Source organism: Neomonachus schauinslandi, chromosome 16, assembly GCF_002201575.2.
Source record: "Neomonachus schauinslandi chromosome 16, ASM220157v2, whole genome shotgun sequence".
Classification (NCBI taxonomy): domain Eukaryota; kingdom Metazoa; phylum Chordata; class Mammalia; order Carnivora; family Phocidae; genus Neomonachus; species Neomonachus schauinslandi.
The window spans coordinates 38,920,876-38,937,036 of NC_058418.1; the positions used below are offsets into that span (position 1 = coordinate 38,920,876).

Genomic DNA, 16,161 nt, shown 5'->3' on the forward strand with positions numbered 1-16,161 from the left:
CAGTGGCCCTTGGATGCTTCAGATGGGAAATGCTCTGAGCAGCCAGTATGAATAGAGTTAGCTTGGCAGAGCCAAAGGAGGAACCCCTTACATGCTCAGGGCTGTTTGTCCAAACTCTAGATTTATCTACCTATCTACCCTTCTGTGTGAAAACGGTGCTAAATCACAGAAAAACTAACAGGCAGTTGGCCGGCATCCCCAGCCCCTTTGCTAGCTCCCTCTGCAGTAACAGAAGGGGATACAGTTCTGTTATGGCCCAGAACGGGGAGCTGAACTGCAAAGTCAGGCCAGCTCCCAGTTGTCCATATTCTTGTTGCTTAGCCTTCCGCTCTGCATTTGCTGCAGCGTTGCCTTGGCAGGGCTGGCCGGCCCACTCACACACCTGCGTCCTCACCCTAACTCACCTTTTTCAGTTTGACCACGCCTTCCTGTGTCTCATAGTCCGTCGTGATCTCAAACAAGTCCATACCGTCTCCATCAACAATATTGTATGTGACTAAGCCATTTTCTCCAATGTCTGGGTCTTTTGCCTTTACTCTTCCTACTTCCTCCCCGGGGACAGCTGCTTCTGACACAGACATCTGGTATACGCCTAGAAGAAGAAGACATCTATTTTAATTTTCCCTTTTATTTGACAACTGTAAGACTTTAGATTTCATTGAATCCCAATAAATTTCTCAAAGGGTTTGAAATTGAACTCTCTATTGGTTGAAAACATGAAAGAAGTGAATGGACAGGAAGGAAGATCCCACATGGCCTGCTTGTCAAAGAAATGTGTTCTACAAAGGATGATGAAACAGTATCGGGGTCCAGGGTTATGTGGTGGGGTCACCGGCCACATGAGAGAAAGGAAAACAATACTCAGTTCCATTTCCCATCAGGCAGTGATGGAGGACCATGTGTATCCTTATACGTTCAAAGAGCAAAGACTTCTTGTCTTCAGGACGGTCCACAAGTTAATTCCAAAGCACTGCCAGGTACCCAGAAACACATCCTTCTCTTTTAAAAAAAATTCCACAGCTCCGTATTTTTTTTAAAAAAAATCAAAAGCAAATTCTATCCTTCAAGGTTATGACTCTTCTAACTCTATAGTTGACTCTCCTCTTATATCACCTCCTTCACCGTTTGATCAATAAGCACTGCCTTCTCTGGAAAGGTTTCCCACAGTGTGGTCTGTCCATTTATACTTATTTAATATTTACTGGGAACCTAATGCCAGGTGCTGCTTTAGCCCCTGGAGACTCAGCGGTGAATGAAATCGTCAAGTTTCTTCCCTTACTGAGGCACACTGAAGAGAAAAAAAAAAAAAGCAAATGTATACCTACTCTGATGTCATTGCCAGAAAGAAGAAAAATAAAGTAGCGTAAGGGGTAGAGGGTAAAGAGACAGCGTGTGACTCTGCGTGAGCGTATACGGTTTGTGAGGGGGATGGTACATGTGTGAATGCATGTCTGGGTGTGTATGAGTGTCTGGTACGCATATGCATGCATGAGTGTGAGTGTGTATATGAATGTGTGATGTGTGTGTGTGTGAGTGTGTACACTTGTGTTAAATATGTCTGTGTGAGAAGAAGAAAGAAGGAGAATCGAGATTGATTTGGAATTAGTTGGTCAGAGAAGACGTCCCTCAGAAGAAGGCATCTGAACTCCCTTGAAGGGTTAGCAATCAATCGTGTGAATCTCTGGGGATAAAAATTACAGACAGAGCAAAGAACAAATGGCAAAAACCCTGAAGACATACAGAAGCAAGAATTCAAGTACAGCTGGAGCTTTCTGTAAAAGGTGAGGGCATGGGTAGGCTGGGGCCCATCTGTGTAAAGGCCATTGCAGGAAATAGGAAAGACTTCAGGTTTTGTTTAAGCTTGGTGGAAGCCACTGGAAGGTTTTCAGTAGAGAAGCCGGATTTGAGATGATCTTATCTGCATTTTTGCATTTTAAAAATATTCTGCGTGAAACAATATAGAGAAACAAGGGTTGAAACCTTGTCTCTACCACTTCCAAGTTGAGTGGTTTTGGACAAGTCACTTAAACTCTTCTAAGGTTTAGGTTCCCTTCCATGGATTTTATGAGTTCCAGTACTGTTTGTATATTTATCTATATAATGTGGCTTTGAATGCTTTCACGTTGACCCATATTCTACTTAATCACACCATAATCTGCATAGTCAAGGACAACTGGGAGGTGTAGTCTTCCCTGATAAATCTCTGTAGATAATTACCAATTTACACGATGGTTTACAGAAACCTGTTATGGTTTTCTCCAAATCTCGTTCGAGTTCATGGCAATGAAACTAGTATCTGCGCCAAAGCGATGTAACTTTACTATATGGTCGCATGTGAGCAAGGGCATTAATGGCTGCCTGCTAATAATCCTGTTTGTTTTTTCCTTCTACCCACCAAACAGTTTTTTTAGTGTGGATAATGGAGCATGCAGTCTGTTAGAATGCTATATAAGCCTTAAGCTTATTGGGGGTGCTGAACCTTGTGCCTGACTGGGCAAAGCCGTCTTTCTTCAGCTCTTCTGGGACCTTACGAGAACTGTTTATTGCCTGGTAATCCTATCTCAGTATCTCCCTTGTGCAGACCATTGTCTTTGGATTCCTCTGAATGACCATGGTGCCTTCCTGGGACCATATTTGTTTGCCTGCCTTGTTCCCAGGTTTGCAAAAAGTGCCATCTCTCTGACAATAAACTCCCAGGCTCTACCAGCTACTCTCCTAATCTAGTGATGAATCCCCCATGTACTAGCAGCATCAGCAACATTACAAGCACACTGTACCTTTGTCTATATCTATATATACACAAACAGATTTATGTTCAAGTTCTGGCTTTGCTACATTCTTGTTTTTTAAATTTGATTTTCAATTTTAATTCCAGTATAGTTAACATACAGTGTTATATTAGTTTCAAGTGCACAATATAGCAATTCAACAATTCCATACATTACTCGGTGATCATAGGACAAGTGCACTCTTTAATCCCCAACACCGATTTCACCCATCCCCCCCCCCCCCCCCCTCAGGTGACCATCAATTTGTTCTCTATAGTTAAGAGTCTGTTTCTTGGTTTCTCTCTCTCTTTTTCTTTTGCTAGTTTGTTGTGTTTCTTAAATTCCACGTGAGTGAGATCATATAAATTTGTCTTTCTCTGACTTACTTCGTTTAGCATTATACTCTCTCGATCCATCCATGCTGGTGCAAATGGCAAGATTCACTCTTTTTGTGGCTGAATAATATTCCATTGTATATATATGTGCCACATTTTCCTGATCTATTCATCTATTGATGGACACTCGGGCTGCTTCCATAATTTGTCTACTGTAATAGCCAATAATGCTACTATAAACATAGGGGTGCCTGTATCCCATTGAATTAGTGTTTTTGTATATTTCGAGTAAATGCCCAGTAATGTGGTTACTGAATCGTAGGGTAGTTATTTTTAACTTTTTGAGGAAACTCCATACTGTTTTCCACAGAGGCTGCCTCAGTTTGCATTCCCACCAACAGTGCAAGAGGGTTCCCCTTTGTCCACACCCTCACCAGTACCTGCTGTTTCTTGTGTTTTTCATTTTAGGCATTCTGACAGGTGTAAAGGGATAGTTCATTGTGGTTTTGATTTGCGTTTCCTCGATGGTAAGTGATGTTGAGCAACTTTTCATGTGTCTATTGGCCATCGGTATGTCTTCTATTCCTGTCTTCTGCCTATTTTTACCTGGATATATTTTGTTTTTTGGGGTGGCTTTGCTACATTCTTTGGGCAACTCATTGCACCTTTCGCAGAATCCAGTTTTACCTGTAAAATGTAGGCTCTTGTAGAGATATTCAGTAATAGTTACGATTCATTAAATGATGGTAGATGTTGTAATTATGATGATTAATAATCTTACAAAATCATTTCTTCTTTTATTTCCCTCAGCAATCCTATCAATTTTGTATAAGGACCACAATCCCCCAGATAAAAATACTGCTGTTGACAACTTACGCCAGATATAAGATTTTATACAAGCCTATGTAGTTCTAAAAATATCCTATTAATTAAGATCTACGGAAGACTGTATTCTCCAAAACTGGCCAGAGCCATATCTCCCATCCCACATGCTTTTCCTTCAACATGACTTTGACAGTCTTTCCATTGAGAAACCTGGTCTTCAAGAACTCTCCTTAAATTTGGGCAGTCTTATGACTACAGTGGAGATGATGTGATGTGATTTCTGAAGTTAGGTCATAAGAGACAGTACAGTTTCTGCTTGATATTCTTGGGGCTCTCACTTTCAGAACCTATCTGAGCCATTCCTTGGTGAGCCCCACATGGAGAGAAACCAAGAGCCAACACCAATTCATCAGCCATGTAAGTGAGCATTCTTGGAAATGGATCCTCCAGCCTCAGTCAAGCCATCCTCACTTGATGCTATGGAAACAAAGATAAGGGGTCTCCTCCAAGTTTTGCCCAAATTACAGACTTGTGACAAAAATAAGTAATTATTATTGTTTTAAACCACAAAGGTTTTGGGCAGTCTATTTTAAAGCAAGACAACTTACTCAGGTACTATTACCTCCAGATTAGAAATGAGAACACTGAGACAGAGAGAGGTTAATTAATTACTAGATTGTGTCACCAGTATCTAGTGAAATACCTACCAAAATAGATTTTCTGTTTCCAGGGTCATACAACTTTTTAGGTTTCCTTTTCCTTCTACTACCTGTGTTCCACCTTCACTTTTTTCGGTAGCTGTTGTATTGTTTTGGTTTTCATTTTTTGCATGAATGATAAAGAGACACCCTTCTTCTAGCTTTCTTCTTGAAAGCTGAGTAAAGCAGGAACGGGTCAGAGAAGGGCTGGCCGTGGCCCCATTAAAATGTGAAAGCCAAGCCCACCTACTTACTCTGCGGAAACTTTGGTGGATTGTCATTGACATCAGTCAGTGTGATCGTCACTTTGGTTGTCCCAGAGAGTCCACCCATGTGTCCGCCCATGTCCTTGGCCTGGATCACCACGTGGTACTCCTCCTTGGCTTCCCTGTCCATGTTGGGAAGGGCTGTTCTGATGATACCTGGATAGGCAGGAGGGAAACATCACACATATTCATTGATAACAACATTAAAACAAAAATTTCTAGGCACAGGGGAAGCAAAGAGGAATAAAATAGAACCTGCCCTTACAGAAGAGTCACTTTAACATGCTAATTATAATAAAAAGCAGCCATACCTAGAACACTCTATAGATAGATGTCTTTCTCAGCAAATTGTCATAATTATTAATATAGCATTAAAATTATATGTGCTTTATATGTTGCATTGTAACTGCAAGTAATAACCTCATTATTCTCAGGGATCACAATGACATTGCACGCTACCTGTCTGTGCTTCTACTGAAAAGTAGGGCTGTCCTTCCAGGATGCTGTATACTAACTTGGCGCTGTTTCCATAGGTAGGATCATCGGCATCTGAAGCGGTCACCTGGATGACCGATGTCCCTTAAAAACGAAATAAATTCATTAGCAACACCCTCTCGGCTTTTTGAATTATATTCTAATTTACAAAGTTCCATCTTAAAATTAAAAACAAAGAAAAGCCCCACAATTGTGTAACATGCTTGCTTTTCTGGGTTTGAGATGTAAAATCTTCCTCTCTTCCTCTTTTTCTTCCTTCCCTCTTTCCTTCCTTAAAAAAAAAAAAAACCTCCCTTGGCTTAAAAATGAACTTTCTGAATTCCTAATACATTGTGTTATGCTTAGTAGTTAAAATAATACTATGAACATTACTGCAAAAACATTCTAAGACCCATGCAATTGAAATGTTCAATATATCAAATAATTAAATAAAAATCCTCCCAAAGAGTATAATAAAGGATAATTAATGATGAATTGCTTTTCGTAAAAGGACAGAGTGCAGTCTACCATCTGTAGCAGAGCAATAAATACATCATTTTATTGTTGCTTTGCATGTAATAAAATAGCTCCTAATACTACATTTTAATTAATTTATGGCTATAAATATTGTACAGAATGTTGTTCCCCGGTGACATGAAAATTGCTTCTTCCCACCTCTAACGGGTCTGGTAGTCATTTAACAGAAACCACCCGTAGACATCGGTGGGTCCGAAGGAGAGGAAACCAGGGAAATGAAGGAAGGTGGGATTCCGTTTCTCCTGGCAGAGCCTCTCTTCCCTGATGGTCACAAGGACTTGAGGGCACAGAGTGTTGGACTACAGAACGGGGTGCGGTGCCAAAGGAAGTGAAACAGCATTTAGTGCCTCTGAGCCAGGCACTGTTTCGGGCACGTTCTGTGGGTTCCCCCAGCCTCCCTCGGCTCCTCATTTTTACATCAACTGCATTTTGAGAAATTGGGTGTGAGGGGTAGGAACTTTTGCCATCTATTTTGCAAAGTGGATTATTGCCAGAGTCAGGAGTCTAACCCCCATCCAGCAACCAACCAAACCCACGGTCTCTCGGTGACATTTTTGGCAGGGGGGCAAGGTTCTGTGTGGGGGGCAAGGGAGCCCTTTTACATAGCCTCCGTCAACCCTTTAATTTACAATTGTCAGTAATTTTTATATGGTGTAAAAGTCAATCTTGCTTTTTTCTAATTACTTTTCTGTAATTCATTATTTCATGCAAGTGACTCCTCTCGAGCTCTTCCCATACAATCAGGCTCTATTCTAGGTATAGGGGTTTCTAAAGGAGAATAGGCTCTATTCTCTACCATTGTGGTTGAGCTGAGGAAATTATTAAATCTCTATGCTTCATTTGCTTCTGGAACTCCACTAAATCCATTACGACTCCTTGTATTTTACATCTATGTTACTTAACCCTCATCACAGTTTACATTATCCTCACTTTATAGATGACAAAATGAAAACTGAGAAAGATGTGACAAGTTGCCCAGGTTCCGCTGGCTGGTGAGGGGCACAGCCCCAGTACTGTGACAAGAGACTCTACTCTTATAAGCCATGACAGAAGGTCTGGGTGCTAGCCTGAAGCATCACGGGGCTCCTTGAGGTGGGGACAACGTAAATTCCTCTGGAGAATTCATTTGGATGACAGGCCTTTCCTTCTGGCTCAGTTGCTGATGCTACTGTCCCCTATTTAACGATTTGGTTCATGTCCACTTTTTTCTCATTAAAATCCCAAGGCAAATACTGAGAGACTAAAGGAACGGTCATGGCCGGGGAAGAGAATCAAGAAATGAAGCCTGACCTTCATAAAATGTGAGAAGAGCTTGACTTTATCTGGAGGAGGAAAAAAGAGACTTTTTTTTTTTTTTTAAATCCCCAGTTCTACATGCAAAGTGGAAAGGGTTTGGGGGTCACTTCTGTCTTTAACTTTTTTGAGCAGGTTGGTACCTATTCTTGCTGCTTGGTTTTCTCATCTGTAAAATGGGCAGTTTGGCCCAGATGATTCTTAAGTCCATTCGGACTCTAAAATTTCTGATTCATACAACCAGACTCATTCCCTGATCAGAACAGCCCCGATCACTGCCTGAAAGACAAACCTTTCTCAATATGAGGCATGTTTCTCAAAAGCCCACGACTGCATGTGTTCTATAAAGCCAAACAAAAGTTGCTGCCAGGAAAATGTGGCCATCTGAAGAAATCCTTCAGAGAAATATCCTTTAACAATGCAGTGTGTGTTTAACCCTGATGAAAAGACATATCTACTTCTAAATTATTCTAACAGATCGTGACATAGTGTCATGACTAAGTGTATATTCTGGAGCCACTTAATAGCTCAGATGACCTTGGATAAATTAGTTAACCTATTTCTAGCTTGGGTTTCCCATCTGCAAGATATGTCAAATAGGACCTACCTCACTGTAAAGATGAATCAATGCAAAAATTAAGTGCAATAATACCATGGAAATCACTAATTAGCATGATGTCTACATGCAACAAATATTACCATCCCTCTGACTTCAACAGACATCAATGTGCGCTAGTGACTGAACTATATTGCTTCTAATCCGGCAAGACTAGAAATAGTCATTCCATTTTACAGAAAGTAACACTAAGGCTACGAGAGACAGACCCGGATCCAAGTCACATAGCTAATGAGTACCATAGCCAGGATTCCCTGGATGCGGTCGTGTTCTTGCCCCTTGGCCACACTTCCTTATGTTTTGTAAGTTTCGGTTTTAAAACCTCAGGTCCATTTTAAATATTTGAAACTTCAACTACACAGATAACATTTTTTTTTTTGTCATTATGCCACAGAAGAGGCAGGATAAATTCGACTTTCCGGATTCAGGAGAATAGGCACAAGCCCCTGCCCCCACCCCAAAAAGGGACAGCAGGCCTGTAGACGGAGCGTTTCCCCTGCCCTACGCACCCACGTTGGACCTCTCGGGCACGTTCGCATGGTAGGTCTCATGCAGGAACTCAGGAGGGTTGTCATTAATGTCCTGGACCTTGACAATGAACTCCGATGGCGGCTCCAGTGGCCGGTTGGTGTCCCTGTCCACCGCCTGTGCCATGAGCGTGTACTGGGCTCTCTCCTCTCGGTCCAATGTCTTGGTGGCATGAATGTTCCCTGACTTGTCATCAATCACAAAAATGGTTCCGGCTCCTTCACCTGAGAGAATGTATTTAATGTTCCCATCACCAGAGTCAATATCGGAATGAAGCTAGGAAAAGAGAAATCGAGATTTTTAATTCTGTGAGGGAGGCCCTGGGGAGATAGAGTCTCGCATGCTGTTTACTGGAGGACAGTGTCCACACACGCTCACGCAGACCCACGCAGACCCACGCATACACCTTGAGAGGGAGATGCGCTCCCCTGCTTCTATACATGAAGAAATGAAATCCTAGAGAAGATAATTGCTTTGGCCAAGGGCACGCAGCTGGGTGCAGTGAACCCAGCATTCAAACTTGAACCCTGAGTTTTTCCAATTCTAAGATTCATGCTCTCCCTCACGAATACGCACACATACAAAATAGATGCACATATTCACAAAAACATCACCCAAACAAAATATAGATACATATGCACATATATTAATAGACTTATTTTGAAAGAAATATGTACATAACATAAAAAATAAAAAAACAAACATTTATGCCATAAGTAAGTCTTCTCAGTTCTGATTCCTGCTCCTTCAATTTCTCTGCTCACACACAACAGTTGTTACCAGTTTCCTGTGAATCCTCTAAGATATATTTTATGCATATGCTAGAATATCTGTACAGTGAGATACATAAATGTCCCAGCTTATTTTTATGCAATAAAGTGCTATAGTGCACACGTCACTCTCCACCTCTGTTTTCCTGTGAAAGTAAATTCAGGTGGCCTTCCGTACTGGTACATAAAGATCGACCTCACCCACTGGATGGATGTTATCACCTTGTTCTAGCTGTCCTCTTCCAAAGGACACTAAGGTTGTTTCCAGGCTTCTGTTACTACAAGAAATTCATGGATCAGACCTTTCCATAAGACCCTCTGTGAGGCGCATCAGGTATGAGGGTCTGGGGTTGCAGCCTGCCTGGAAGAAGCTCCCATTCTGATCATAGGCATCGTGTGGGTAGGATGGGTTGATAGATATGCAGCTTCTTAGACAATAGAGAGAACCTTAAATATCTTTAGGTTTTTTTCTCCTCCTTTGACAAAGCCCAGAGAAATGATGGTACTTGCCTAAATACACAATGGGCTGGACCACGGCAGGATCCAGTTGCTCTGACTACCCATCCTGTGTCTTAATTCTGCTCTGTGTTTCAGAACGTGGAACTCACCCAAAGACCACCTCTCATTTTCCTGTAGTAATGAATTCCTCACCTTCCCTTGATGTCACCTCAATGTCTGAAGCTTCCATCTTAATCTGAGTTCCTCTGCCCTCATTATGCCATTTGTCGGAAGAGATAGACATTGTTTTTACCATTTCCGTAGGCTTTAAGGGTAGTCAAAGGGCTAAAAAGCCCTTGGTTCTACCCTACTACGTAAGAAGCCCCAGTAGAAAACAAAAAGCTTTATTCAAATGGCATTGATAATAATAATGCTCTTTCTTATTATCAATGACATTTTAATACTGATATTATAAGTAAATGTCATTTTAATATTATTATTAATGCCATTTTAATTATTATTGTTATGGAACTGAGGCCCAGAGAGCTTGTGCAGAATCACAAAGCAAGGTTGAACACACTGCTTTTTAAAAGTGTTTGTGTTGTTTCGGTTTCCCAAAAAGTATCTAATTGATTTGCAGCACCTCAGTGAAGCACCAAATATTTCAGTTCAGGGGGATACCTGTAGGCACAAATCAGGAAGACCATTTTGATTTCAGTTCACAGTGTTTCTCAGGAAAATTAAAAAAAAAAAAGTTCTTTCAGAACTTGTTATTCATAACCAGCTACATATTGTCATGAAATGACAGTTAATACATTTCTCCTGAATAAGGCAGTTTGGGAGTAAAATATGAAGCTACTTAATGGCCTCCAAAGGATGAACAGAATTGCCCCAATCTTCATTTGATTTACACAGTGAGGGCAGGATCTCTGCCGCCATTCCCCTGGCTTTCTCCCCAATCCCCCACACAGTTTATTTGTTCATTTTCTCTGTCTCAGACCTGGCAAAAGTTAGGGGCTCATTCTTGTGAATGAGAAACAAGGAAATCAATGCTTATTTTAATGGGTGCGTCTAGAAGGGAAGTTTCCAGGGACTTTCATGGATTACATGTGAGTTTGGCCAAGTTTCTTGAGAATTACACAGATTCTAGTTCATGATCAATCAAATAACTGAAAAAAAAAAGTAAAACCATAGTGCTCATTATTTTCCTCTACTTTGTTTTCACATTTGAAAGTTGGATATAAATTCCTTCTTTTTCCCTCTCCAACAAAGATGACCTATACAAGTGACAATGATATTTATTAGGTTCCACACAAAAAGCAGTTTGGGAAACCATTCAATCCTATCAGGGGATCCAGTTGCGGAGGCATACACAGCCAATTCCTAACGCCAAAGACTGATGGCTTCCCCCTCTGCAGAGCATAGCATGACACAGACTGTGTTTCCTACAAGAAACCTGAAAGTCCATTGCTTGTCAAATCCTACTTTTTCAGAGCATCATAAAGCACTCAACCTTGAATGTTGTCAAATCAAAGGTCATCCAGTCTATTCCCTCTATTCACGGGGAACTATATATCTGCATTATCTCAAAAGGAAGATCCAGAGGATCCAGCCACTTTTTTCTTCTTCCCCCATCCAATCTGACATCTCATACTCAATCCCATGTGCCTATATTTTAAAGGCCACTCACTGCTTACTTTTTCTCCATGTTTTTCCCTACGTTCCCCTTTCAGTGGGCATGTCAACCGCTTGCTCCACAGAGATAAGGAAAGGGTTCTCCAAGTCCTGTCTCTTCTGCAGTCTCGCACCCTAACACACACACTGTTCCTCACTGAGAAAGTCCCCAAGGCTGAGGTTCTATATTCTAAGAACAATTCACACACAGCTTCCCATGTTGTTCAAGCTGCACAGCCCCTGCCTTGACTGAAGTCTCATCTTCCTCTCTGGGCACAGAGCCCATCTCCTCATGTAGGGAATTCACATGCCAGTTATTTCCCTGGGTTCCCATTTCCCCCAGACTACTTCTATTTGGGGTATAATCTTTCCATTTTCGAGCCTACATGAATGAAATTCTTTTGGTACATCTCTTTGAAAAGGCACTTTCCTAACCACCCCCCCCAACAACATTATTGAGATGCTAATATGAACCTCTTCCAAATATGTCAATTACATAAATATGCATTGCTGTTCTCATGTTAAAGAGCAACTGAAATAACTCATTGGAATATAGGAGGCTTACAAATTAGCACCCCTTGGATCTACTCTTGGCCTTTTCCCCCTTCACAGGATTAACTCCAAGTCCTCTTTCAGGTCACAAGTTATTACCATGTTCTCTATGAAACCTTCCTCCATCCTTCCCAAACATTCCCATGTAAATGTATAATCGCTTCTGTTGAATCTCTTCGTTATCCTATTCTTTGTGTGTGTGTGTGTTTTAATTGCTTAGATAAGTGTGTCTTTTCCACTAGTGTCTGAACTCTTTGAAGTCAGGAATATTTTACCCTAGCTTACCATTTGCCTAGCTCTTCCCCAGAGCATAATAGGCTTGCTTTCTTATGCCAGTGAACACCTATCTCCTTGTAGGTGTTGGGATCTGTCCCAACCTCCTTTCTCTGGCAAGGGTCCATTGCTGCCTTTCTCCTCCTTACGCCATCCAGTCATGCTGACCACTGTTGGGACGTGCTGTGCTACTGAGGAGTTCTGGGGCATGCTGTTCCCTCTGCATGGTCATTCCATTCGCTCCCTTCTGATCACAGTAACTCTCACTTCAGGGTGGAGCACAGCCATCCTGCACTCACGGAGTCTCCCATAACTGTCCCCACTCTCTGCCATGTCCACCCTTAATCCCTTAATTGCCCATAAATGATAATGGGCAATACATTTTTTAACGTATTTTGGACTGCCTACACTTTGCACTTTTTTGGAGGGGGTACACAGAGAATGCAGTCCAAGTATTGCTAGGACTCTCGAATCATCCTAACTGGGTGTTGCCATCCCTAAGCCAAAGCGCATAAAATCCCACCCATTCTTAAGACACATCCATCTCATCAAATATTTACAAAAGCCTCCCCAAAACTGGGCTTAGTACCAGGACCTCGGGACACAGAATGACACCGGTCCGGTCCAGTGAGGGAGAATATGATAGACACATGTAATACGAAAAGAAAAGCTCCCATAAGGAGCAGGGAGGGTTCTGAGAACACAAGGAAGGGGTGTCCATGTTGGGGGTAGGTCATGGTCAGGGAAATGCCCTCCACTGGAGAATGGTTAAATAATGGTTTCAACTCAGTAGATGATTGTGCAGTCATGAAAAATGGGGTTTAATGGTATAATATTAAGTCTATGAATTGAAAAAAAAAAAAAGGCTGAAAGGATGTTTGAACAATGATTTCATGGTTCTTGTTGAAGGGCCATTAGTGTTTTTCCCCCCTCCTAGAAATTTTCTTCCTTGGCCATATCCTACTGGGACAGCGGAGAGGGAGAAATAAGCACTGTAGAGCAGGGGCCTTACCCTGCCCACGAGCACGGGGTCCGGCCCAGTGTACTCCTCTATCACGAAGAACTGGTTCCAGACCCAGCCTCTCTTGGAGCGCTGCAGCACCTGCCCCTCCTTGCCCTTCTCGTGGTGCCCGTGGAACGAGGGTCGCAGGTGGTTCCGCCGCTCGGTGGAGAAGGCCTGACTGTGGCACAGCACACCCAGGCACACCAGGGCGGCTTGTAAACAGTAGTGCTCCTTCATTTTTGGTTACGTGGTAGGCACAGGAGAATGCGGCTGTCACCCCTTTCACCAACCCCGTGGCGGCCTGGCCGACGGTGGCCTCCGGGACGCGTCACGCAGACCTCTCTTGGAATGGAATGTCTCTGCTCGCTGAGCACATCACGTCAGGGCTGCCCACTTCCCCAGTCGGCTTCTGCAGGAAGAGAGGAAGGTCAGATTAGCTGCAGGCTCCGCCCCCAATTCATTTCAATCCCACCCCATCAACAGGGGACCCGCAGGAGCGCTTCGTTCTGGGTACTGGGGGAAGGCGGAGCAAGAAACAGTCCCTGCTCTCTCTTGCAACTTGCCACGGCGCCGGTGGAATAAACACATACACAAAGATGACCCTCAAGGTCTATACGAGGATGAACGAGGGTGCTGTGTGTGCTGTGGAATCCAGCCGCCAAGGTCTCAGTGCCCGTTTTACCACTAACTACCTTACTACGGGTTTGGGGTAAGACAAGAGCTATTTGAGCTCAGTTTGCTCATTTATGAAATGGGGATGCTAATCATACTCACTGCAAGGTTGGCACAGGGATTAAATGACTAACGCCTCTAAATCCCTTAGCACAATGTCTCGTACACAGCAAGTACTCTATATTTATCTGTTATTATTATTGATCATAATTGTACTAGGTTATCTTTTCATACTAGAGAAACTTAGGGCATCCTGGGAGTCCAGGAGAGGAACATCTAACGGATGGGGATTAAGGGTGGACATGGCAGAGAGTGGGGACAGTTATGGGAGACTCCGTGAGTGCAGGATGGCTGTGCTCCACCCTGAAGTGAGAGTTACTGTGATCAGAAGGGAGCGAATGGAATGACCATGCAGAGGGAACAGCATGCCCCAGAACTCCTCAGTAGCACAGCACGTCCCAACAGTGGTCAGCATGACTGGATGGCGTAAGGAGGAGAAAGGCAGCAATGGACACTTGCCAGAGAAAGGAGGTTGGGACAGATCCCAAGAAACCTCTCATGGTCACTAAAACGCTTGTCAGTGAAATAACGGATCAAGTCCTCATGGTGGATCAATGAATGCTATGGTGTGATTTAATGAATAAGATTTACTCTTGTTTGATCAAAGGCCCACTCAAGAACCTGAAGATCCTTCCTTAACCTGGCAGTCTTAAAAGAGATACTTTCCAAGTTTTTTCCAACCACGATATGCAAAATAAAAGAGCATACCCCACCAACTGGTCCAAAGGTTTTGTTCCCGGCACCCAGCCATGACTCAGCTACTCATCAGTATAAGGATGGGCCTTCCACACCCCTTGTAGGTTTCTAACCTACAGTTACTCCGGTCTTTAATTTCTGCCTTGGGTTCCTGGACTTCTTCACTAAATTGAGTCTTGCTGCTGCTGGAAACTTGATTATGCCCTATGGAACTTCCCTTGCTTGCTCCCCTTTCTTAGCATCCTGCAATTTCTTCTAAACAATTATCCTCTTCTCTTGGTGTGCCACCCAGACTTCAGCTAGAGTTCCAGCTTCCAGAACCAGGCAATCCCCATTACCATGCCCACCACCAACGGGAAAGAATCTCAGAAGAATTTTGGGCATAGAGAGTAACACTAGGATGACACTTCATTTCAGCACTGGTGGGTCTAAATGAAACTGGTGAGCTTCTTGAGCATTGTAGAAAAAAAAGTCATTTGATTCTTAACTATTTGGTATAAATGTAGTGGTGGTGGAGGGAGGAGAACATAAAGGAAGAAGCATGAATCTAGGCATAGATTTGGAGACCAGAGAGAACTGGGTTGGAGTACCAATTCTGTATCTTACAATATAGGTGACGTTGGGCCTATCATTCAGGCATTCTGAGCCTCTAGGTGTGTTCTCATCTGAACCATGGGGATGACAAGAATTGCTGCCCTCATATGGGGCTGCATACAGGGTGAGGAACTGGGCACAGACTGGGTCTCTTCCTCTCTTCCTAGAGTGTCACAGTCCAAGCCTGCAGGTCTCACTCAGTAGAAGGAGGTGCCTTGTAGATGGAGATGCCCAAAAAAGGATGGTGAGGTACTTTCTCTAAGAGAGGAACTGAGGAATAAGAGTTACATGGGGATACCACAGCTGTCTGGTCTTAGTAGTCTAGAAAATAAGGGAATTGGTGGAATTCTAATTTGTTAGAGCAGAACATTTTTCCTTCTGATGGTCTTTGACTGCACCAACCCAAGCCTTTCTGCTTCCTTTGTCATATGGCAAAATGTATCTAGGGAGGCCACAGATGTGCAGATAAGTTCAGGTGTCCATCACTGCCCCCAGTACACTCTATGATGTACTCTGTTAGTCTCTTTTCGAGGAATAGGGAGTCCAATATTTGGTGTAGACAGACATCTCAGGGTATGGAAAAGGCTGTGTGGAAGAGAGAGAAAGATTAAACAGACAGTGTCGTCATTCAACAGCTTCATCCTCAGACTCGGACATGCTAATAATACATCAAATGCTGTTTCTTGCCATCCAAACTGATTGTGTGAAAAAAAGCACAGAGGGCGACCCAGGCAGAGTCAGATCCTAAAAAGAGTCAATGTGAAGCAATAGGAAGATCCCTGGGCTTAAGTCAGAAAGCCAGATATATGGTCAAGAATCTGCCAGTAGCTTGTCATGGGACCTCATCATTCCTGTATTGGTACATTCTCCCCAAAATGAAACCGTTGGGTGACATTTTCTACAAATGGCTTCCAGTTTCATATTCATGGTTGGAGCTCCAGTGACAGACTGTTGGGGATTTCTTCTGATTCATACACTGTCCCTCCACTAAACTGGATGCATCTTTATGATTGGGATTATATGTTGTACATGATTATAGGTCCCAGTGCCTGTGCTTTTGAAAGCAAGCCATCAATAAAAGTTGAATGT

The 16,161-nt window shown here is 42.8% G+C and overlaps 1 protein-coding gene across 2 annotated transcripts in view; it reads right to left on the reverse strand.

Moving 5' to 3' along the window:
* CDH11 (cadherin 11) overlaps positions 1-16,161 on the reverse strand; it is a 143,332-nt gene that overhangs the window by 30,082 nt on the left and 97,089 nt on the right. The window contains exons 3-7 of one of the 2 annotated variants that reach the window (XM_021704156.1): positions 13,060-13,459; positions 8,322-8,616; positions 5,352-5,471; positions 4,881-5,048; positions 405-592 (exon numbers count right to left, since the gene is read on the reverse strand). In XM_021704156.1, the coding sequence (XP_021559831.1) occupies positions 405-592; positions 4,881-5,048; positions 5,352-5,471; positions 8,322-8,616; positions 13,060-13,287 (999 nt within the window). In that variant the 5' untranslated portion in view covers positions 13,288-13,459. Of the gene's footprint in view, positions 1-404; positions 593-4,880; positions 5,049-5,351; positions 5,472-8,321; positions 8,617-13,059; positions 13,460-16,161 lie in introns of those variants that run through there. The other variant, XM_044911395.1, reaches the window with a different exon arrangement.